Source organism: Phalacrocorax aristotelis, chromosome 7 (assembly GCF_949628215.1).
Source record: "Phalacrocorax aristotelis chromosome 7, bGulAri2.1, whole genome shotgun sequence".
Taxonomy (NCBI): Eukaryota; Metazoa; Chordata; class Aves; order Suliformes; family Phalacrocoracidae; genus Phalacrocorax; species Phalacrocorax aristotelis.
This window is the reverse complement of record NC_134282.1, coordinates 27,130,875-27,156,052: the sequence shown is the minus strand read 5'-3', so window position 1 is coordinate 27,156,052 and position 25,178 is coordinate 27,130,875. Positions and strand designations below refer to the sequence as shown.

Sequence of the window (25,178 nt, the reverse complement as noted above, 5' to 3'; positions counted from 1 at the left end):
AATCCATCTTAGAAAGAGTGATGCATGCTGTCCCATGTGGCTTTTAAAAATGAGGTAAATGAAACCTAATATACTAATACTATTATTCTTGTCTTGCCAGACTTCTTAGCTTAGCTTCATCCATATCTTCCCTATGTAATTTTGATGTTTTTTTGAAACCGTTGCATGTGCATATGTGTCTCCTCCAAATGAGGAAAAAAATGAAGCTTTCTTTCCCTTCACCATCAAATTTCTCCCACTCTTTTTTTTTTTGTTTTGTTGTGTTAATTGCAGATGATTCCTTTGTTAGACCTGTGACTTTTTGGATTGTTGGTGATTTTGATAAACCTTCAGGGAGGCAATTGTTGTATGATGCAATTAAACATCAGGTAGGTAATCTTTATATTTGAATGAGTTAGATGTGCTAATAAGGCAGTAGGTAGAGGCTTGAAAAACAGAGGTGGTGCTTCTTCCTGTTATATGACCTGGGCAGATTGGTTCTTCCTGCAGGGTCTCTAATTTCCAGCCTCATCTTACTTGTAGGGGCTGGAACATTGCTGACCTTCTTGTACTAGAACAGAATCCCCTCTTAGTGCTGTGCAATATAATAAAGAAAAGGTGTTCTTTTAAGCCCATGGTTCTAAATTGAAGATGTCTGTGTTTTGTTTTGGAGATGAACATGGGCATTGCTCTGTGCTCTGTCTCATTTGTTCCAGAAAAATAACTGAATCATAAAAATAGCTTACTCCAAAAACACTTTTGCCAGGCCTCTAAGCAGTGGCCATGGCCACCACATCTCTTATGTAGCACAGTATTTATCTAGAAGATTCCTGTCACAGTGGTGTCTGTATGTAAACTGAGTACTTGATATTAAATTAGTTCGTTCATCCTTTTAACCTTGTGCTGTTATTTACCTAATTTGGAATCTAGTTTTCTGGTTAAGGAATACAAATCTTTTGCTATAGAGTTTATTATAATAGACTTACTCTTCTCATTTAAAACACACCTGAAATCTAAAACCTTCCTAATGCCTGTTTCGTTAAACACAGAAATCCAGCAATAATGTTCGAATTAGCATGATTAATAATCCCAGTGAAGATCCAAATAGCCAGAATACACGTGTTGCTAAAGCCATATGGGCAGCTCTGCAGACGCAAACGTCAAATAATGCCAAGAACTTCATCACCAAAATGGCAAAAGAAGAAATTGCAAAGGCGGTAGAGGCAGGAGCTGACATCTTAGAATTTGCTGTTGGGGTAAGCATGTTTGTAGGTATTTACAAAGGTAGGGTACTTTGCTTGTTCTCCTAATGAATTTTTTAAGTGTAGTATGTTCATATGCAAAAGATGCTGTAACAGTGGAGAGTAATACTGGTTTTGGTGTTGGTTTTGGTTTTTGCTCTGAAAGGTCAACTTACCTAAATATAACAGTCCATCTGTTATATAAGCAAATATATATAAGTAAATCCTCATACACATCAAAGCTACACAATTTTGAAAAGTCAAAAGGTTCAGGGATATATTTAAGTGGGTCAGTTGGTTTTTGGGGGGTTAAGAGAGAACTATAATCTCTTTATTATCTATCTCAAACTATGTTTAAAAAAGTTACGCAAGGATCACTTAAGAACAGAAGGATGGAACAACTGGTCTAAGTAGCAACAATTACTAGGGCTGTGGCTCTTCAAACATTATGACAAGTTAGGATGTGAAGGGGACAGGCAAGAACTAGGCTTAAGACCACAAAGAAAAGGGATGTGGGGATAAATTTTAGCAAGGTACAAAGATGTTCTTGAATGGAAACAAAGTGTGCAGAGGTGTACTTTTCTTCACATTTCAATGCCATGTATTCTTTTCTTTTAGGGTATGGATATCAATATTTTCAAAGAAGCCTTTGAATCTCCCAATGTGGATTTTATTCTGTCCCATGCTATATATTGTAGAGACATTCTAAAGCTGAAGAAGGGGCAGAGGGCTGTCATCAGTAATGGAAGGGTAAGATCAATGAGAAGACAGTAGAAGAGATATTCCACATGTGGGAAGGAAGCAGACCTTGAGCAGCAGAGTCTAGGCATCAGACGCAAAGTCTCAGCAGTCCTTAGCACCTGCTTCCAGTTTGATTTATTCAGACCTGCAGCGACCTTTTCTTTGTACTGTGTGCAGTTAGTTGTTGGTGTTTTGTACAAATTCAGATCTCTCAATAACAGAGGTGTTTTCATGTTGGCAGCGTATTGAGTCCAGGGGCAGAAAGGGATGATAAATTTGAATGATTGTGCTGCTTCAGTTCATTGGGAAAAATGCTGCTGTATGTGGCCCTGATTAAGGCGCCTTGCTCTCTTCCACCAGCTCCTTTAACGATAGCCACTTAGGTTAAGCAAATTATGTTACAATAGTAATTCACTGCATGTAATGAAACCCAGCTGTGTACAGCATTCAGGTTTCTTTTGTCATCTGCTTGCTAGTTAGGGAAAAAAAAAAAGCAAGTTCCAGTGGCTACTATATACTTTAATGGGTTAAAGATTTCAAGCAATGAGTTGCTGCATTCTATTTCTCTCATTAGCGAAATAGCAAGAACTATCTAGGTGGCTTTTAGGCTTCTGAAGGCTAGAGGAGTGAGATTTGCTGGAGTTTTGCTGCACTACAAGAATTGGCCTAGTGTTCTATTGTCCCTTCAAGATGTAGCATTGCATGTGTAATTTAATATGCCTGATTTTTGCAAACTAAGCATTCAGTGAAAATTCTAAGCATTTGTTTTATGCTGTAGTCTGGGACTTTTGCTCTAAATATCCAGAATTATCTCTTAAACTCTGCTGCCATTGACATTAATATCAGCCTAAACAGTTGATATCCACTGAGACTGGGCTGGAGTATTTATTTAATACAGCTTTGAATTTTGTTTCATTGTAGCCTTACCTAATAATGCTGATCCCACTTCCTTTGTAGATTATTGGCCCATTAGAGGATGGTGAGATGTTCAATCAGGATGATTTCCATCTCCTGGAGAACATCATACTAAAGACATCAGGACAGAAAATCAAATCTCAGATACAGCAGCTGGGATTTGAAGAAGATCTGTAAGTAAACCTGAAGAGGCTTACAAAAAAAGCTGTGGTACTCCTGATAATGTGACTTTCTGCATCCTGGAGAAAGCTTTATCAAGTACACTCTGAATAGGTGCTATAAACAAATGTGCATGTGTTTGTATGGTCAAAGGTCAGCTGTTCAGAGGAGCAAGTGAGAAAGGAAAAAGATGTAAAATATCTTTATTGGATTTGAAGTGCTTTAGTGACTTTTTTTTGTAGTTCACAATCTTCTGGAGGTATGGAGCTGTAACTGTATCCCCCAGATTCAGGAGGCAGTACTGAGAGTACTGGCAACCCCTTCGGTGGTACTGTGGTCAGAGTTCATTGTTCTTGATTCATTATCTGTATCTAGGAGCAACCTGCCATGGCCAGTCTGTTACCTAGTAATGGAAGTTGGAGGAGTTGTGTTGGCTGGAGCCTCGCTGACAAGCAGCAAGAAACTAGGAAAGTGCCCAAGTCTGTAGGAATTTACTGTAGAACTGTTCAAGTGAACATGAAACAGTAAATGTACTGGTACTCACTGAGATCACAGCAGGATGGATGGCAACAGCCTGCTGTGGTATCTGAAGAGTTCAGGAAGTGGTTTCTTAAACTGTTGATTCAGGGAGGGATGCAGGTCAACCGAAAAAAAAAAAAAGAATGGGGACGGTGATGCATTCTACAGGGGCTGGCTAAATTCGTTATTGTGCTGAGCTTGAAGTTTCATTCAAGGTTTAGTGGAGTCTGGTGACAGCTTTGCCAACAGAGATGTCTATATGCAAAAAATAGTTGTTTGCTGCTTGGGATGTGTTACAAAGTGGTATAAATTGCTGCACATTAATATATTCTTGAAAAATGCTTTCTGCACTGCATTACCTTTCTCTTCCTCTAAATAGAAGAGAAACCTAACTTTTTATTAATATTAAGGCTTTCAGACTTCTTGTGGGATTTTCCCCCAGCTAAATCTTAACATACAGGCAGTTTTAAACAATTTACCTCCAATATGTCAGGGTTTCATAACTCATATGTAGGATTACTATGGTATTGATTTAAACGCAGAAAGAAGGGAAGGAAATGACACATGGGAGTATGCTTTCTGAATCTACAGTTCAACTAAGTGCTGCTTGGCCTATCAATATAAAAATTATTTTAGTAATATATTTCACTCGCTACTATGGAATCATGTAAACTTCTTTTAACTTCTTAAAAAGAAACAATAGGAAAAGAGGTAGAGTTAAGAAAATGAAAATCATAGTTCTAGATAATTATTGTAAAAAGCACAGAGGTGAGCTAATCAAAATAAAGTCATCTTCAGGTTCAAAAGACTGAAGTCCATAGATGTGCATTTGTGTGTTGGAGCTCATAGCTAAGAAGATAGTTTCTCTTGTATTTAGCATTACATTTTTCCATAATGGTGCTTCATTGTTAAAGGCTGGTCAAGTTAAGCATGAGGGGTTTTGTGCGATTCTGAGTCCTAGGAGAACAGGTTTTAACAGCATTCCAAATGCTTTTGCATCCATTGCCATGTTGGGAATCAGAAAAGAAATAAGGGTGATAGGGTGAAGGAAGAGGGCATAGTTTGAACATGGGCTAGTTTTGGATGGAGCAGTGGTTTTTCCAATTTGAATGCTGCCAAAGTTTTTTTCAAAAGCTTTTGAAATTGTCTGCTGCATTGGAAAACACTGTAGAACTTGCCAGACTTCACCAGGCTTCTGGTTTTGGTATGAACAATTTAAAAAGCTGTTGCGATAAATCAATGAGACTTATTTAATTCAGGAAAAGCTGACAGACCTTTAAGTTACAGTATTGCTTCTTGACAAAGCTATGATGTACAAATCAATTTTCATTGAACTTTCAAGAGGTTTTACATTTTTAAGATTAAATATATCCTTAAAATACTAGACTGAAAATGTATGGGAATAAAAGAGGAAGAAGTTGTCAGAAGTAATTATCTTTTAATGATAGGACCCCTTTCTCAAAAGCTTTTCCACATAGAGGATTTCTTCCTAGTTCTTAGAGTTGCAGTGTAAAATGGGAAGACTGCTGTGAAACAAGGGTTTGATCTGAATTGCTTAGAGGTCTAAGAGAGGTTGGTGAAGTTCAGGAATGCAGTGCCTGTAGCATGGTTTGACCCCTAAAATACTAGCTGTTCTGTATTCGTTACAGAGTTAAACTCTTTGGTATCCTCAGTAATAAGGCTGCAACCTGTTTATATTAATGGCAGTTTAACCCTTAAATATGTTTAATTTTTCAGAGCTTGTGTAGAGAGGTAGTAAAAATGTTAGTTTGCATATCTGAATTTGGTCTGTCTTCTCTTTTGCTGCTAACTGGCAGAAATGTGGTAAGTACACGCATTTTCTTGAGTATCTGTAAACTTTTTTCTTCTTTTGTTTTTTTTCTTTTCAGTGCAAGTGACCTGGTAATGAAAGTGGATGCTCTTCTTTCTGCTCAACCAAAAGGAGAGGCAAGGATTGAATATCATTTTTTTGAAGAACGATACAGGTATCCCATGGTTTTAAGTTGCATTTCACTTTAAAAAAAAAAAAAATCCAAGTAGCAATAGGGAAGTCCCCAACAGTTTTCAAGGTGCAGTGAGATTCCAGAAGTTAATTTTGTCTGCCTTTGTCTATACATGTATACGTACAATTTTTTTTCTCTATCTAGTTTCAGAAGGTGCATAGCATTTAGGAAGTAATTTGACTTCGGAACAAGATGGATAGTGTATTTTCTATGTTTATCCATACGGTTGATACTTTAAAATTGTTTTTTCTTCTGTTTAGTGCAGTTAAACTGAGACCAAAAGAGGGGGAGACATACTTTGATGTTGTGGCTATTGTTGATCCTGTCACTAGAGATGCCCAAAGACTTGCTCCGTTACTTTTGGTATGTACACAATGTTGTAATGCATTTCACAGGCATTTCGAAAAGTTGTCTCAGTTCTGTAATTTCGGAACGTTTCTCTTCCTCCTTGACTGGGTGGTGACCAATAGCCTTCTAATAGTGCATCTGAGTTGCACAATACGTTTACCAGTGGAAAAACTAATTACACTATACTACACACTAACAAGATCACACTTATATATTGTCTAGATAGATTTTTAGTTTCACCATTTTAAAGAATTAGTTTGCAATGACCCTCTTCTTGAGGAAGAAAGTCTCTATATCCCCAAAAAAATGCCTGCAATGTGAGGGAGCAGGTAACTGTTCTTAAAACCACCAATTAAAAGGTGGGTGTGGTAAAGCAAATAATGAGAAGGGAGGATTCAGCATGAGCCAGTAACATGCCTTCTTGAGGTCCTGCTTATAAAAACGGTGGTCATCTTTCCTAGTTAGCATTTTAAGGAATGTCTTTTTCTCATTACTTCAGGTTTTGAACCAATTAATAAACATGAACCTAAGAGTGTTTATGAACTGCCAATCCAAACTTTCTGACATGCCACTGAAAAGGTAAGCAATACCATGCCAGGGTTAAAAAGAGAGAGGGAAAGAAGGAAAAACCTGTTGTAATGTGCAAACACATAAACATGGTCAGATGTCCTATAAGAAGTCTCAATACCTGCTTTGACCTCATTTATATAATAGCATGATTACCCACAGAGAATCTGGGAATTTGTGTATAGCATGAGATATTTCTGCTGGTTTACAAGTTGGTGTATTTTTATTTGTATAATTGAAATAACTTACTAATCTTAATGGTTGAGCCTTGCACATTCTGGTTGGTCCTTCAAGATTAAAATTGTGATCTGTTCTAAGGTCAACATGACCTGTGTTGCTTTGGACAAAGCCTCTCATATGCAAGAGGGAATAAAAATTTTGTATCGGGCTGCTTGGGGACATTGGGGGTTGGGGAAAGCTGATGCTATCAGCAAGTTCAACAAGAGTGAAATATTTGCAAAGTTTGGCAGAAATATGTTCTAACACTTTTTTTCTGAAATTTCAGCTTTTATCGCTATGTTTTGGAGCCAGAGATTTCTTTCACAGCAGATAATAACTTTGCTCCAGGACCAATTGCCAAGTTTTTGGATATGCCCCAGTCTCCACTGTTCACTTTGAACCTAAATACTCCTGAGAGCTGGATGGTGGAATCTGTCAGAACCCCATATGACCTTGATAATATTTACTTAGAGGAGGTAAGAGAAATCAATATGTTTCTGCATGTAAATGGTGTTGGTTTTCTGGGGCTTATTTTTGTAATGGGAAAGAAATGTAGAATTTTAAAATGCTAATAAACATAGAACTGTGGATATTAACACCTTTTATGTTTGCAGACCCGTAAACGTTCTCCAGGAGGAATGCAGGTAAAGCTAAGCTCACTGACAGTGAGATTGCTGTTCTCAGTTACTCATGAATGCCTGAACCACAGGTTGAAAAATACTGTAGGCTTGAAGCAGATCCTACAGATGCTTTGAGTGTGTATATATAACATTTCAGAGTGTCTGGAGCTAGAAACAAAGAAACTCTTTGTTGGTCATTAAATAACTTTTTCAATTTATTAGTTGAAAAGTTCATTCAGAGTAGAGCTCCCTACAGCTAATGTCACAACTAAAAGTAAATGTTTTATTTTTTAAACTGTGTTTAGAAAGTTTGAAGTAAGATCTGAATCCTGTTCCAGTAAGTAAATTCTACTTACTTTCCCTTGCTCCAAGAAGCCACCAAGCCAGTTTTAGCTACCTGTGCATCTTCACAGCTTTTGTTACCGCCGGACACTCCTGTGGCTAATTAGTAACCTCTTGCTGTTAGCTGTGAACTTGAACAGTTTTCAGAAGATCTAGAAATAGTGTGCTAGTAAGGGGTTACAAAATGCGCTACACTAACATGTTATGATGGGCACTAAACCCACATATATTAAAAGTTTGAAAATCCATGTGTGGTGCAAATTTTGACTTCAGGGTAGGATGCTAAATAATAAAAGCTAAATGAGGTGGTCAAATGGTCTTTTCCCTTGAAATAAGCTATTATTTAGTTGGCCTTGAAGAACTGCAGATATATATTAAACCCAGTAATTTAATGAGTATAATCCAGCACAAGCAAAAGATGCTGGACTGACAGCTCTGGAGGCTGAAACTCTCTATCTGCAGAATGGGTATGGCATGGGCAGTGGCAGGACAAGCTTCCCCACTGATACGCCTCAACCCTGACCTGGAACCGCCTCTGGAGGTGAGAAGGAAGCTCAGGCTCCAAAATCAGCCAGCCCTGGGCCTCGTCTGCCAAGACAGGCCACAGCAGCCCCAGCCCTGCAGGTGACTCCTGCAGTACAGAAACCTGTCTGTTGAATGTGTAACAACATTGTCAAACTCTTTACAAATAGGCTTCTTGAAAAGCAGCAGTCTGTACAACCTTGTGGTCATTACAAACATGGGTTATTTTTCTCACTGAACGTTGTGTTAGTAATCTCCTCTTTTGCATCTCTCTGATATTGTTTGGGAATATGATGCAGTATAGTGGTAGAGTCTGATATTGCTAATGCTGTACTAGTTATTCAGAAATCTAGGAATTTGGGTGGTTTTTATTGTTTTGTTTAGGTTTGGGTTTTTTTTGCTTTTCATCTCTTAACCTAACTGTAAAGTCATAAATGAACCACCACATGGCTGATACTACTATGCATTTCAAGACCCTGATTCCCACGCCCCTCCTTAGATTAATTGAAAGCCTGAGAGACATGGGGATTAAATGCTTCAGGCATTCAAAGTACCATCCTGAGCTTCCAAATAAAAGACACAAGTTCTTTTGGGTTTGTGGTTTTTTTTGTTTTTTCTTTTATTTCCTTGGCACTTTTGTTCGGTGTAGAAAAAAGGGTTTGGTCTTTCTGACAGTACACCACCACACTGTAAGAGTAATGCAGATCAAAACAAAATGTTTGTTTCAGACGATAAATATTAGATGAGATTAGCTTTAACAGGTTTAGATTCAAAGTTCTGGAGCCCACCATATATCTCTTATGAGATGCCAGCCCGATCACTTACTCGACTACATTCTCCAACACATGTTAAAAAAATAAATAAATTGTGAAATAGAGCAACAGTCCTTCCCTTTTCTTACCCTAGCATCTTACTAGTTGAGATTCAAATCTTTTTGCGTAGGGATACTCTTAACAATATTGTGTGAATTTCATTGCTCAAAAGAGCTGAGCTCTTTGAAGCTTTCTAGGTAATTATTTAATAAAATTACTCTGGTAAAATAAAGTAAGTGTTATTTAATTACTCTGGCTATTTTGGAGAGTAACTGAATCGCTAAAAATTTGCACTTTAGAGCTAGTGCTGAATTCAGCAGTATCTTCTCCTTCCAGGTGGATAATGTTGTAGCTGCAGAATATGAACTGGAGTATCTGCTTCTGGAAGGACACTGCTATGATATTACTACTGGACAGCCACCTCGGGGACTCCAGTTTACCCTGGGAACTTCAACCAGTCCTGTCATCGTTGATACCATTGTTATGGCCAACTTGGTAAGCATTTGACTGAAATTGGCAACAAATTACTGGTCCTACAGTCCGCACAATCCCTTGCATAAACCACTGAGTATTTTCTGATATGTGCGCTATGGATATGTGGTGTTACTTACACTCCACAGTTGCTTGCAAATATATCGGAACCACATCACTCCTAACACTGATGTCTAAACCCTTGCTGTGTACTTATTTGTCTCTTACCTTTTTCAAGATATACTCCTTTCCCTTCAGCTTGCTGAGAAGGGTCTTCTGGAATATCTTAAAATGATGCCAATACTCTTAAGCAACATCTTCTGAGGGAAGGTCAGACAATTCTGTTTTTTTCTAGACAGGGTACTCCTTAGACCATCCACTCTGGTACTGTAAGCCTAGGCAGAAAGTTGTCTTGTTTTGGGACTCATTTCTTCAGGAGATCTGTGGAAGAAATGGAAAGAGTCAGCAGGAATAACTGGCACTCTAGAAAACAAAGGAAGTGTGAAAGAATGGGAATTGCTTAATTTAGTTCAGAAAAGGTGACAGAAATCCAAGCATATGATTGTTCTCTGCAGCTGCCTTTACAAAGTAGCTGCCTAAGGGATTGATCTGTTTTCAGTGTTCACACTGGGCAATGAGAGAGGTAACGGAATGAATTTATGGCAAGGGAAGTTAGCCACTGGAATATTTTCTTGATATACAATGTTAGTGAAAAACTGGAGTAAACTGCCTATTGTGGTTTGTGGAATCTTTAAATGTATTAAAGAAAATGTAAGGAAAAATGTTCACAGATGCTATTTATTTTAAAATTCTTACATTCATTTTCTGTTTTTCTGTGCCTTTTCTTAGCCAAAGTATAGCCTGTAATGATGTAATGCTTCTTATTGTAGAAAAGACAATGACCCTTATTTTATGTGTGATCTCATTGTGTGTGTATGTTGGGGAGTCAACCTTAATGGCTTGGAGTTTTGGGTTTTTTTCCCCAGTTGGTTAAACCAAAGTGTATGTACCACAGTACCCAATGCCATATCTGGGAACCCTCCTCCTCAGCTCAGTGTCTATGTTCTGAAGGGGTACGAAGACACCAGGAACATGCCCTGTGCTTTGAGGTTTTTTGTTTTGTTTTTTAAAAAAGCAGACTGGTCACATATGGAATTGCATGCATTTGGGGTTACTGTACAAAACTGGATGGGACACTGAAACATCACTACAAATGTTTATATCTCCTATAGGTGTCATAATCTAAATCACAGAAGAAAATATTCAGATCTGGAATGTGAAACTTCAACACGACTCATACACAATATTTGAATTTTACATTGTAATTTTTTAAGTTTTGTGGGAGAGATACCTTGTAACATACAAAGTATGTTACTGTTTCCTGCTGTAGCTGAAGTACCAGTCTGTAGAGCTTCAAAATTGATTTAAATTTGATTTTGTAGGCAGGCCTTTGGTGAACTGCTCTGTAGTTACCAACTAGTGTTTTGAAATTCACTCACCCCTTCACGAAGGCAAACTTTTGCAGAAAAAACTTTGGGATTGCACTGTTCCCATCAGGACGCCCTGAAGACTTTCTGTCATCTAATAAATGACGCTGGACCCTTCCATAGTCCTGTCTCTATGGGAGGGCAGGAACCAAACCAAAACTCAGCGATTTTTGAACAGAACTTCTGGGATTTTTCTCCTGTTCTCTGGGTTTCTTAAGGCTTTATGGTTACGTTAATCAGCTGGCTTTCAAATAACTATTTTCCAACATAAAACAGTGAGTCAAATACATGACTTAAAAACTTGATTTTCTGCATTTGCACTTTCTGGAAGCTGACAAATATTCTTCTTGCTTTACAGGGTTACTTCCAGTTAAAAGCCAATCCTGGTGCATGGACTCTAAGACTCAGAAAGGGCAGATCTGAGGATATCTACAGAATCTACAGGTAGGACAGTATAAGAAATTTTAATTTTGTCCTTCTGAAACTTTTGAAGTAGGTAGGCATTGTAATACGTGAAGCTAACAATTCCCTTGGCAAAATGTAGAGAACCGAACAGCAAATTACATTTTGTTCTGAAGTTATATGAGATGAAATAAATTATTTAATTTAAAAAACCCAGTCAGCGTGTGTTCAGATATAGGTATTTGTTACTTTGTTGCATGTTTCAAACCTGTTTTAGAGTGCTATGGCTTAATACTGTGTAGAAGAGCTAAAGAACATCTTTCTGCTTTTTAGTAATGGTCAGTATTTTACTGTATTTTCAGCCATGATGGCACAGACTCTCCACCTGAAGCTAGCGAAGTTATTGTTGTTCTCAGCAACTTCAAGAGCAAAATTATTAAAGTAAAGGTGAGTTTGAAAATAGAGTTGCTCTTAAAAAAGACTGACCAATAGTGGGGAGGAAACTTTGACTAAGTCCTGATGATCCCTTCCTACTAGCATACGTTTGAGGCACTGTCCTGGTTTTGGCTGGGTTAGAGTTAATTTTCTTCCTACTAGCTGGTGTAGTGCTGTGTTTGGGATTTAGTATGAGAATAAAGTTGACAACACACTGATGATTTAGTTGTTGTTAAATAGTGCTTGCACTAAATCAAGGACTTTTCAGCTTCTCATGGTCTACTGACTGAGAAGGCTGGAGATGAACAAGAAGCTGGAAGGGGGCACAGCCAGGACAGCTGACCCAAACTGTCATATGGTATAGAATATCCCTTTGGCCATCATGCTCAGGATATAAAATAGGGAAAAGGTGGCCGGGGGGCCGCTGTTCAGGGAGTGGCTGAGCATCAGTTGGCGGGTGGTGAGCAGTTGCATCATGCATTACCTCCTTTGTATATTCTTTAATTATTATTACTGTCTCATTTTACTTCAATTATTAAACTGTTCTTATCTCAACCCATGGGTTTTTTTCAGTTTTACTCTTCCAATTGTTTCCCCATCCCACTAGGGCAGGGACTGAGCAAGCAGCTGCGTGGTGCTTAGTTGCCAGTTGGGGTTAAACCGCAACAGGCAGTTTGCACAAAGTTCACATCACAGTGTCTATAATGGAGAGAATTATCTGTAGGCTTGGTTTAGGTTTTTTCACCCAGGCGAGAACGACATGAAACTGCTGTTCCTTTTGTATGCCCATGAGAAACAATTATACTCACATTTTACTGACTCAGTTGTGCTTATGACTTAAGAAAAAAACCAGTCAGTTCTGTATGTCCTGTATGTGTCTAGTAATAAACATTCAGCATATCCATTGGGTCCGTATTTTATCTATTACAGGCAGATTTGACTCATCTGATAATAAATTTTCTATCAATCTGATACAGAGTAGGTGAGAATATGTTAAAAAAAAAGGTAAATTAGTAATCTACTGTCTCTTAGGGGTGCCTATCAGATAATGACATAGCCGAAAAGCTTAAGGAGGACAACTGATAGATAAGTCATGGTTCTAACACATGCTGTTCGCGCTTCCTCACAGGATTTACTTGTACTAGAGTTAATTCTGGGACATTCTCCTGATTTGCTGCTTTGTCTATGTATCTGCTTTGGAGTTTCGGTGGCCAATGATACCTTTCAGAAACAGAAAATGGTGTTGAGGTGTTGGGTTGGGTTTGGGGCGGGGGGGGCGTTGGTGGGTTTGAGGGTTTTTCTTTGCCACTCTCCATCATCAAGGGTGGTCACTAAACACCTCTTAGCAAAGCATTTTAACCATCTAGACTAACATGCCTTTGGTTCTGAAAATAGCTTTGGAATCTGTTCTGAAAATGTCAGTTTACTACTGAGCTGTTTCTCCAGACAGCTTACGTTACCTCTCAGCTCACTGGACATAACTCAAATGTATACAAACAGAGCCAGTGTCAAAATAACACTCCACAGCTGTTTGTCCAATATGTGGCTGCACTCACTAAAGCAATATTATGTTTTACAGGTTCAGAAAAAACTAGATATGATGAATGAAGATCTACTAAGTGATGGTACCAGTGAGAATGAATCTGGATTTTGGGAATCTCTTAAATGGTAAAGCTAATTCAATAATAACCTGCACATCTCTTGAAGCTGGAAAACTATTTAATGATACAGTTAGGTCTGTGATATTCCACAGTCATCTATTAACACTGCTTGAATTTAGGTCTTGCTAACTCCTTATCTTTCATAGGATGCCTCTGTTTCTAGAGAACTGAGCTACTGCTTTGCACCTGCTTATGTTCCCTTGCCCCTAGTGCTACTTGGGAGCCTGAAAATGTTCCAGGAGCTGCATCTCAGTCCACAACCTTTCAGTTGAATAGATGTTCATATATGAGCTATTGGGTCTGCCATGTCTGTGTCTGCAGCACTGTGCCTTGTGAAGGATACCCTGACCAGCGTGGGGTGGACGACACCAAATCCCACAGTTGTACTATATTAAACCAACACTGCAGCAATTTCTAATCTGTTGGGCTCTTACCTATACAGCTGGGCCTTACCGTCTGTTCATTATATAAACACATTTGTCCTTTCAGGGGATTCACAGGAGGACAAAAGAATGAAGATGTGAAACAGGATAAAGACGATGTGCTAAATATATTCTCTGTGGCTTCAGGACACCTTTATGAAAGATTCTTACGGTTAGTTCAGAATTTATAATCTGGGAGTCTCTCTCAAATGGTAGAGGTGCCCTGCTTTCCACAAGGAAGAAGGTTAGACTTTGCAACAATATAAAAGAAAAAAAAAATCTCAACACCTTAGAAATCCCTTAGATTTTGCACCTACTGAGTTATAGGAACTTTTGTCTGCATAACATTCATATGTTCAAAATAGATTTAGTTTAACAGACAGTATGTTGCTGTCCTAGAATTTTCTCACTACTATATAACCACACGCAAATGTAGCGTTAAGAAGTTGTAGAATAAGTCATAGTTGCTTTGGAAAATAATCTGAACCTCTGTTCATAAAGGATTGTGAAAGCCAACAGGTTGTATATTCTCTGACTAGTTAAAGTACATAGATATTTGGGGGTTTACTAATTTTGTAGATAAAATTAAGCAATTAGCAATAGGCTGAGGCTACCCACTTGTTCTTCATGTGTGAAGATCAGTTACCTGACACAAAACTGCAGTTAGTCTAATAATGTAAAACAGCAACTTGTAACCTGTCACGCAGCTGATCTCTAGTGAGTGGCAGCAGTTCATGTAAATGCCTTTTTTTTTTTTTTTTTTTGATAGCATAATGATGTTGTCTGTGCTGAAACACACTAAGACTCCTTTAAAGTTTTGGTTTCTGAAGAACTACTTATCACCTACGTTCAAGGTTTGTTACTAATTAGAAATTTATTCTATTGTGGGGAAAAGTTTTAGGGGAAAAAAAAAGGTTGCATCATACTATTTTGTAAACATATGTACAGTTACTTGTCTGTGTGCCTTCTATTTTGACAAAGCATCAAGTTGGTATACGCTGGTGGTTCTGCCTAGAAAGCTTTGAGAAATAACAGACAGGTTGACAGTGGACTCATGCTGAAGGTAAATACTTAAGAGAACGTCACATACTAGGAGAATCATACTTGAAAGAATCGAAACATTTTTTTTGTGGTTTGCCTGATAAAGGTGTAGATTTTAAGATGAAATTCAGGGCTATAACCTTACATTTAATACATAAGGGTTGAAAGATTATAGGAAAAAAAAACTACCAGAGAAGCAGCGCCTGTGACTAAGTATGGAGAGATCTTCCTAAGAGAAGACATTAAAACCATGTTTCAGACTGACTAGAGTACATGAGCGGTGCATGGTAGAGTGTGACAGGGGCTCTGGATGAGTATACCTGGAAAAACTTATCAATTGTGTGTGATACATCGTGAAACAAACAGCAAGATTCAAAACAGAACCCAGAGGTTCTGTTGGTAAATGGATGGATGGTTCAGGGTAAATGGATGTCAAAATGTTCAGGAATTTGCAACTTTCGACATTTAATATTAGGAAGTAGCATTTCTTAGAGAATCTTGCCTGTTCAGCATGAACTCAAGGGAAATAATTCGCAGTGCCCCACTGCTGCAAACATGGCTGGTGTCAGTCACCTCCTGGGGTGGTGCAACAATATGCTTCCCCCCTCCCTTCCTAATGGCTGTATTGTACCAGCATCCCTTGGCTAAATCTGCACTCTCCCAGTGTCAGAGAAAGGCTCACAGCTGAGACTGTCCACTGATTTGACAGTGGGCCAAGTTGTTCTAGTAAAAAATCTCTCCCAGTTCTTTATTCTCATGTTATTATTCCCATTTACACTGCACTGTACAGCCCTAAATAATAATTCTCCCATCTGCAAAATTTTACGATCTGAGTAATGCATTCTTTTAAACTGATCTGTGGATCACTATAAAATGACTCATAAGTAATTCTGTGGGGAAAAATGTCAAAATGTTTAGTTGTCTTATGATAGTTGGCTTTACAATTTGTACTGATTGTTCAGTTTGGGGTTATGTCTTTGTTTGAAGTAACAATGAAACTGTAGTTATTCTTTGTGGTATTTAATTTTCTAATGTTCTGTGCTTTATTATAGGACTGAAGTCTATCTCTTGTAACGCACTTTTCTTTTACCTGCAGAGGAACAAAGAACTGAGATAAGCTACTTTTTTCCCCCTCCCTCTGCAGGAGTTCATTCCATACATGGCAGAGAAGTATAATTTCCAGTATGAGCTTGTCCAGTATAAATGGCCACGCTGGCTTCATCAGCAAACGGAGAAACAGCGCATCATCTGGGGTTACAAGATCCTCTTTCTAGATGTGCTCTTCCCACTAGCTGTTGATAAGATCCTATTTGTGGATGCTGATCAGGTGAGAGAGAGGTTGGAATTACTTAATCTATTCCTTTTTTCTTTTTCTGTTTTTCTTTTCTCTACAATAGTATGTTCTTGAATACAATTTCTGTATTATTGGAAAGGTTGCAAGCTGGAGCCCTTCACAGGCATGACTGAAGGTTGATTCTGTAACTATAGCACGTATGCTTCAGTGAGTGCTGTTTTTTTTCTGCCTGTTCCTACAAGATTGGTTTTGTTGGCGTGTCTTTTACTTTTGTTTGGTTCTTCATTCACTCACTGATTCCAGCTAGTTTGCCAAATAGATTCTTGTTTCACCCTTCTGTTTTTCCAGTTCCGTCTGATCTCCCAGCCTGAGATCACTTACCACATATGGTATTTCTCTAAGTCACCAAACACCCTCCCCCTCCCATCCCCCTGCTTTTAACTTGGCCAGATCTGAGTGGTTTTCAGAGAAGCGAGAAGGCAAATCCCTTGTGCACAAAGCCATGTCCTGCTGGAAAGCAAATGAAAGGCTTTGTATGCGCTTACTGCCTTCTGAACGGTTTGAAAGTACAGGACACATGTGCAGTGAGAACTGCCAAAAATACTCCTTCAAAAACGTATATGAAACTAAGTAGTACAGATTATCAACATGTAATTAGAAACTGCCTTGGGTGTTTTGGCATATGTACCATATGATCCCATGTCAGTTAAAACCACTACAACTTACGCTGAAGTATTACCTAGGATAATTTTGCAGCTACACTGTTCTCATCTTAGACAGTTTTTGCTCTGTTTATGAAGGAGATATTAATGCATTTCCCACCAGAGTGGTACTTTTATAGTATTACTGCCACAACATCTGTGTCAGTGTCATCCCTGGAGGGTTTGCAAACTTTCAAGAGGAAAGGATACAAAGGATCACAGTAGAGTTCATGTATAGTGAGAATTCTTGCTGCTTACTAAGCAACAATTTGGTACTTTAGCTGTCAAACCAACCCCTATCAGATTATTTTAACCTTTATTTTCATTGCTCCAGCTCTAAGGGCAGGGGAGACAACACCTTTTGTGCTGTGTTTTTGTACTAGATATACATAATGCAAAAGACTGCAGAGTATAACAGACAATTCTTCAGTTAACTGTTTGCTCAGCTTGAATTAAATCCTGACCAGCATTTCTAAAAAAACCCATGGCAGGCTTCTACAAATAAAAATAAAATGTCCTTTCCCTTTAGATTGTGCGCACAGATCTAAAGGAATTAAGAGATTTCAATCTAGATGGTGCTCCGTATGGATATACTCCATTCTGTGACAGTCGAAGAGAAATGGATGGCTACAGGTTCTGGAAATCGGGATACTGGGCAAGTCACTTAGCTGGAAGAAAATACCACATCAGGTACTGAAGAATTCAGTTTTTTTTCAAAATAGAGGGGGAAAGCTTTTGCTGCTACTTCGAATTAGCAGAAAACTAGCTGAGGTATACAGTGCTGCAGTGAACCACATTTTGCTTAATGTTGCCTCTTTAAGGTTCCATTGCCTATGGTCCATTTGAAGCACTAGGGACACTGAAGTTACTTTCAGTATGCTACAACTTTTACAGATGAAGAACTAGAGCGTTAAAAGAATTGAAGTGTTAACTAACCAGACATCTTCATTTGTTAATAACAAATATTGGAAGAAGGGACTGCATGACAATAAAGCTAAGATAGATTTGTTGAAACCTTTTCTTCATACATTTCATGATCTTGTTAGAACTGCTTTTCTGCCTTGTATTGGATAATTTGATGTACTGCCACCACGAGACTGTTTTAGCATATTGTATCTTGGGGTCTACTGGGGCTACAGTAAGTTACCCATCAGTCAAATGTCACTACTAATTGCATCATCTCCATGTAGTGCTCTGTATGTTGTGGATCTGAAGAAGTTCAGAAAGATAGCAGCTGGAGATCGACTCAGAGGACAATATCAGGGTCTTAGTCAGGATCCTAACAGTCTGTCCAACCTTGATCAGGTGTGTTTTTGTTGTGTTTGTTTTGTTTTACTGGGGTGTGATGGCAGGTTGGGACCTCTCCTTTCCTGGCCAGACTTCAACTACAGCCAGGTGCCAGTGGCAATCTTATTACACCCTACCTTCAAGTGATGCAGGTATTGACAGCATCAAATATAGCTGGGGGGGTGGACACAATACCTTCCCCTTAAATATCTGAAGACGATCAAATTTTCCAGTATACTCCAAGACAAATACATAACACAACTGGGTACTTGTTTCTTGAGCTATCCAGCTCTGAGTGCTCTACTGTGCACTGACTTAATAACATGGAAATAAGGCTTGTACTGTGGTGGGTGGAAAAAATAACACAATGGTTTTAATCAGTTAAGAATAGTCTTCCAAACTGGACGAGTACAGGTTTGATACTGAATTAATACTGTTTGCTAACTAATTGTCAACAAAGTAAGATTAACAGTTGTAGCGTGATAGTTTTTTTTCCCAAAATGCTTTGTTTGGAATGGAATGAAAAAGTGAGGAATCAACCTATTTGCACTGGAAAAAAAAACTGTTTACAAAAGCTAAACTTCTCAATACTATCTGGCTGGGAGGTTGTTCCTCCCACCCTGGACCCTGTGGAAATTGCTACTAACCCTTATTCTTCACAACAGGATTTGCCTAACAACATGATCCACCAGGTGCCAATTAAATCACTCCCACAAGAGTGGCTGTGGTGTGAAACATGGTGTGATGATTCCTCAAAGAAGAGAGCAAAAACCATTGATCTGGTAAGTGCAGTATGGCTTCCTCATTCTTAGGTAACAATAAAATACAGTGACCAATTTTAGAGGCACTCCCCTACCTCAGATATAGACACCACATCCTGCACTGTTACTTAAATATTTTCAGCACCTTTTCTTTTTTTTTTTTTTTCCCCTTTAGCTTATATATTTCTCTTACCTGGAGCAGTGGCATTATTATGAATTTGGAAAGGGACTTTATGCTTCCCCCTGGTGGAATTAATCTGTTGTTGGTGAACACCACATGCCTGTATTTTAGCTAGAGTACAGCGTATTCGGTAAATAAACCTTTTGTACACATTAGGTGTCTGAACAGTTTATGTGTTTTATTTGCAGTGTAATAACCCAATGACCAAAGAGCCCAAGCTGCAAGCAGCGATGCGTATAGTTCCAGAATGGCAGGACTATGATCAAGAAATCAAACTGCTCCATAGTCTTTTCCAGAAAGAAAAAGAATCGGGAACACCAGCTAAGATGCCAGGACAACAGACACATGGTAATCTTTCTGACTATTTCCCTACTTTTGTGACTTTCTTCCTACCAGTTTGGACTGGGGTTCAGTTGCATTAAGTTCCCCGTAAGCTCGCACCACGCAAAGGCTTGCATGGAGGATCTGTTAAATAATGTGTATATTTTAATGGGACAGAAAGGCCTTGCTGAGCAGGGCTAGTGTAACTTTACCTGATTCTGAAACTTAGAGAACAGAGAGCTGTATTGCACACTTGTTGCAGTTCTGTTAAAGACCCTCACTATTCCTGCAGTTTTATGAGCTGGCCTTATCTTAACCTTTAATTAAAGTGCCACTATAGACAATGGGTATGAACTGTTCTTCAGTGGTAACCTTGCAAAGAACAAGTCTTTGGGTTTTATATATTAATTTTCAAACCAATCTGCCAATTGAGGCAGCTGGAAGCAAAGTGCTTATTTTCCTCTCCTCTTCTACAGATCCAGCAGCGCATGTGGAATTATGATCCATGGAGAAAAATTCAAGTTAGACTGTTTCTTAGACAATTTTTATATTGAAGCTAGTTTTTTCTGGTATGTCTGCAAAACTGCTGAATAATTGAATGGGATGATGTATGCATTTTTATTACTTGCCTTTGGGTTAATTTCTGCATATGAAATAGGATCTGGATTGGTGGAATTAGCGTTACTGGTTTTTTGCACCTGTGGTGAAGAAGAAAGAGCCCATGATGGAATTTGGCATTTCAGAAACACAAAACTTCAAAATCCACTGGAAAAGCCACAGCCTGTTCCTTCAGCTGTTGCTACCTTCATCACTGATGAAGATCCTGTTAGCCTCAGATCTATCCTGAGAGCCTGGATATCACAGATGCATTGAGCCGTTGGCTAGATCATAAGTCCTAACCTCAACTGATGGAGGTAATTTTTCCAGGTACATTAAAAGGCTCAGTGTCATGCCTTGAATTTGGGATACTGTTTTATCTGCAGGTTTTCAAGCGGTTGGAAATGCTTCTCAGATTTGTTCAGTATGCCCTTGATTTTCTAACAAATTCAGCGTTACTTAGATTTTCTATTTCCTGCCTTCATTTATTGCCCAACTTTTGAAGGTTTGTCTAACGTAAAGCTACCACAATATTTAGATGCCCTCCCAAATACAAATGCCTAAGCTTAAAAAGTGAGCAGAACATTGAATTTGACAGCTCAGTTCGTCCTAGCCCATCTGACTTGAATCAAAGTGCCCTCCTTCCTTCCTGCTCAAAGTTCAAATCAGTCTACAAAATTGGTAGGGCCTTACTATTGCTGTGGTTCACTGATTCATGAATGTTTTTTGTTTATGGAAAATCTGTGGAAGCTGGGAAGTTTTTAGTCATGTAAATTTCATTAAGTTTATTATTCTTCAGAGATGTTGTCATGTCAATAAAAACTTTGGAGTTCTTAGGTCTTAAGTGGTAGCTCACACTCAATACTTTGATCATCCTTTTTGCTTGCACATATTATAGTCCTAATTTGATATTGGTGTGTCTGAATGTCACCTGCATTTGGTTTCATTCTGGGCACAGACAAGAAAACATTTTCCTGCAAGGATTGATTACCCTGGGCTAGTTTTATCTTTCATATTCATGTCTTAATTTTTAAAGATGATACTGCCATAGTTCTGTGTTCTGAACATACCAAATAAAAAAAAAATCCTCATACCCTCTTTCCCACGTTCTGTAGGATTATTGTCTGCTCCCTAGAACACTGAAAAGTTGAAGTGTAAGAACCAAAACAGTATTTCTAGTAGTAAAATATAGCTCCCTATGCACTACTTTAGAAATCCAAACTGGGATCATTTCTGCCTCCCATGTTTTTAACAGGTAAACGTTGTGTGCTGTAAGAGCTGCACGCTAAAGATAATCCTGACTTAAGATATGCTACTAAAATTATTGTATTATACATTCTATAAATGTTTTGTAGGAATCTGGAAGACTGCAGTTGTAGGATTTAAACTGTTCAATAGGGCAACTGACCAGAAAAGCAGCTGTTCTCCAGCCAGCTCAAGAAACAGCCCAAATCACTAACCCAGACTCTTAAAAAAACATGTTAAAAGAAAGAGCTGGGGTCCCTTAAAGGCACATTGCTGGCACTGTTGACAAGGTCAGTAAACTAACCAGTAACACTGCACATACACTTCTGGTGGGTATCAAAAGTAAGTAATTCTAGGAAAGTATGGGAAAAAGGGCAGTTTATAATCTCCTCTCCAGAGGGAAAGCTATGCAAGCATGGGGCCCTGGACATCAAACCATGAACTTACAGAGCACGAGTTATCAGCGTAGGTATTTTCTACTGTGTGGGTTTGTAAATTCAGATAGGTTCCCTGATGCTCTGTAAATTACAAGTGGCTTATGCTTCCTATCAAAACTGTTCCAGTTAAGGATAAGCAGACTTACACTAGAAGGATTTTTTTTTCTAAACCAATACTGTGCCTGCCAACAAATTAAACTAATTACATACTATGTTATTGAGCCTATTTTAAACCGATAATACAGCACATGTAAGATTACCCCTTCTGTGTTCAGCTACAAACTACTTAATGCCTCTCTGGAGCACATGGAATGGTACAGGATGAGGTGGGCAGCAGCTGTACACCAAAGTTTCATCCAGGGATGGATGGGGGCCGTAGAAGAGGATCACTTAGGACAGATGACATGTGGGTAGGGAGAGAATCTGCCCAAGCTCTCAGAACAAGAAAAGTGCAAGTTTTCTGTGACACAAGACACTCTCATATCTAGAACCATGTTTGGCTGCTTTTTTTTCCTTCAAATATTATTAGAAGCCAGAGGATAGAGAATAAAGTAGCCTTTAAATTCAGCACAATATTTACAATGCTGTGTTTGGAGTTGGAGAATAAAGAGAAAAATATTTTTAAATTAAATATCCGTTCAGCATTTTTAAAAATTATGCTTCTCCATTCTAATAGTTAATGTATACACTTAAACACCCCCACTGCGTACATTTTTTTTCTTTTTAATTATAAGATCTAGCAAGCTACAGAGAATATTTTTGTTCCCTCTGGTTAACAGAGGCTATAGTCTTCTGTTCAGCTCATATTAAGAAAAAAAACAAAACTGACAATTGATATAGAAAGAAACCAGAAACATGTATTGTGAGATTTTGTACCATTTGCAGTACTCAAATCCTGCACCTGTTCTCAAGTACGTTATAAAAATGCACATGGTACTAATCATTCTGAATGTGAACTACTCCAGTTTTTTCTTGTTTGGACACAAGAATAACAATCATAGAGGTGAACAGTCACTGACTTTGGATTTGTGCATATACTTGCTTGTAGTGCTCAACTGGGCCTTAAAAGAAAAAATCTTTTGACGGCTCCATATAGAAAGACTCAGAGTATGATGCTGCTTCTGATCATACCACTGATGGCCTGTTCCTGTAAACTTAGTAAAATGGATAAGAAAAAAAGATAGAAAATGGGGATTACAGAGGTCACAACATAATTTTGCATCCCTCAGACTAGAAAGGCCACTTCTGTGGCAAAGTGATGACGCTGTTCGCAATCTCTGGATACAAGCAGCCTCTCCTCTTGATGAAGAGTTGACAGTGAAAAATGTCCAGCACTTCATTTTAAAAAAAGAAGAGTTAATTGCCTTACTAGAAAACAAATAGCAGAGAAATATGTTTTTAAGATTTCTCTTCAGTTGAGCTATTGGGGGGTAGGGTTGTAAAGGAAATGAAAGGGGTGGGACATGTACAAAGCAGTAAATAGCCAGTCGCAATCTGAGGAACCAAAACTTCTTTTAATATAAACTGTTTTGAATATCCAAATCTTCTGTAATCTGTTCAAGAGTATACCATAACTCAGTGTGGCACTGATACCTGAATATCCGACAGTGGGAGTTATTCTCTACTGAATGTTACCTGAAATAAGATTACAGTGAGTTTCCCAGTACAGTGGCAACAATAAGACCTGTCAAATACAATAAAGCATTTTCTGTTCTTTTCCCATGCCTCTCATGTCAATTGCTTTGGGTCTGATAACTGATGTTTTAATGAAATTGCTTAGAGTACATTTTTTTCACTTACTCTTGTATTCAAGTGTTGGGATATTGTTGGAAAGCTTCTAGAAGGGAAAAAAGTAGAGTTCCTCCTCCAAGCTGGTCTTGTTAATTATGATAGTAAAGTAACCCCTAAACTGAGATGCTTCTGTTCGAGAAATTATACAAATATTTTACATTTAAGGTAGATCTATATTTTTTTTCAACTCTACCTACTACTAATAAAAAACCCAAGGTGCTTCTTGATTTGATTAAGTTTTACACTGATACATTCATAGTAAGCACTCAGAAAAGTTAGTTTTTCTCAAATAATGCTTGCAACTACAAAGTTGTGTCTGTGGGACTCTGAGAAAAGCCTCTCAACCAGAGCATCTTTGTTATTCTAAGAGCTATGAAATAGACAGTTTTACATATTTCTATGGCATGCAACTGAGCTTTCTGTGTATTTGGTTTCCTACAGTTGGCTGTTTGAACTTGCCCAGGTTTGGAAAATCAGAACAAACCCTGGGAGACCAACAAAGGGGGAAAAGGAAGCAGCCCGGAAGAATAAATACATGCCATATGCCTTTGGCCTTCTCAGCCAATAACAGTTTTGCACCACACCCACTTTTAATTTTCCAAGCACAGAGTTAAGCGTGTGACTGTACAATGATACATGGTTTTATGCCTGAGACTAATCTCCCTCCACCCCAAAAGAACTAGCTCAAATGAGAACAATGCTGATGGCTGCAGGGGAAATTGAAGTAGTAGGTTTTGACTCTTTGACCCATTTTTTAAAATTGCAGTAGCCTGAATACAACAGATATTTTTTTTTAATGGGAAAACTGCCCAGTGTTTGCCTCCCCCTTACCCTGCCAACCCTATCAATACATGCCTGTAATGTCAGCCATACACTATATAGCCCAATGTAAACATGTCAAGGAAGCAAATTCCTCCAGCTGGGACTGCCATGCCACATGGTGCAGGATGACTCCTTCAGTGCTGTAACATGCCAAGGGCAGCTGCTGTAGAAGCCCACCCTTTTCTGGCTTGTGGCTAGACTCCTTGCCACATGTGCAAGGCATTACTAAGGGTGTCCAACCTACCCCTTCACTTTCTGAACAGCAGTCTTGAAAGTAATTCCCAGCACCTGGGTCTAGCGCTCATCAATAGGCAGAGCCAGCTTTTCCAGTGCAGGGCTTGCTGCCCTGCTCTGAATTAATAGCCTGGGGAGACAGTCATCATAGTGCACTGTAACACTGAGGCTCACATGGGGACTCCACACAAGCCTATGCTGAGGCTGCAGCTGTTGCCTGCACTTCAGGCAGATAACAGCATGTCCCCAGTGCAGCCCCATACCAATGGGTATCACCATCTGTTGCATGTCACCTATGGATGTGCTCTTACAGGTTCCTGCCATTCAGCAGGAACACAGGCACAACAGGTTCCTGCCATTCAGCCTTTCCTTCAGCCTGGGATGTCTTTCACTGCAAACAGTGACAGTGAAAGTTACACCTAAATTTCTGCTCAGTCATTCTATGTACTAGTTAATGGAATTCAGAAGATCTTGGGCGGTGGACCATGACATGGATGGGGGACTGATACAGGTAGGTTACAACAAGGAACAGCATTGCAGTTGAGGAAAACCCAGTTTGTTTCTAGCTTGTTTCAATTCAGAGGAGGCAAGCACTGCACGA

General features: G+C 38.8%; 1 protein-coding gene across 3 annotated transcripts in view; it reads left to right on the top strand.

Moving 5' to 3' along the window:
* The window catches only part of UGGT1 (UDP-glucose glycoprotein glucosyltransferase 1), a 51,635-nt gene extending 28,552 nt beyond the window's left edge, over nt 1-23,083 (top strand). For 2 of the 3 annotated variants that reach the window (XM_075099370.1, XM_075099369.1), the window contains 20 exons: nt 274-368; nt 1,029-1,235; nt 1,839-1,970; nt 2,919-3,049; nt 5,444-5,539; nt 5,818-5,920; nt 6,405-6,484; nt 6,978-7,167; nt 9,324-9,482; nt 11,304-11,389; nt 11,710-11,794; nt 13,362-13,450; nt 13,933-14,037; nt 14,635-14,719; nt 16,051-16,233; nt 17,431-17,591; nt 18,092-18,206; nt 18,854-18,970; nt 19,319-19,478; nt 19,928-23,083. In XM_075099370.1, the coding sequence (XP_074955471.1) occupies nt 274-368; nt 1,029-1,235; nt 1,839-1,970; nt 2,919-3,049; nt 5,444-5,539; nt 5,818-5,920; nt 6,405-6,484; nt 6,978-7,167; nt 9,324-9,482; nt 11,304-11,389; nt 11,710-11,794; nt 13,362-13,450; nt 13,933-14,037; nt 14,635-14,719; nt 16,051-16,233; nt 17,431-17,591; nt 18,092-18,206; nt 18,854-18,970; nt 19,319-19,478; nt 19,928-19,953 (2,405 nt within the window). In that variant the 3' untranslated portion in view covers nt 19,954-23,083. Of the gene's footprint in view, nt 1-273; nt 369-1,028; nt 1,236-1,838; nt 1,971-2,918; nt 3,050-5,443; nt 5,540-5,817; nt 5,921-6,404; nt 6,485-6,977; nt 7,168-9,323; nt 9,483-11,303; nt 11,390-11,709; nt 11,795-13,361; nt 13,451-13,932; nt 14,038-14,634; nt 14,720-14,846; nt 14,983-16,050; nt 16,234-17,430; nt 17,592-18,091; nt 18,207-18,853; nt 18,971-19,318; nt 19,479-19,927 lie in introns of those variants that run through there. The other variant, XM_075099371.1, reaches the window with a different exon arrangement.
* Nucleotides 23,084-25,178: the final 2,095 nt, after the last annotated feature.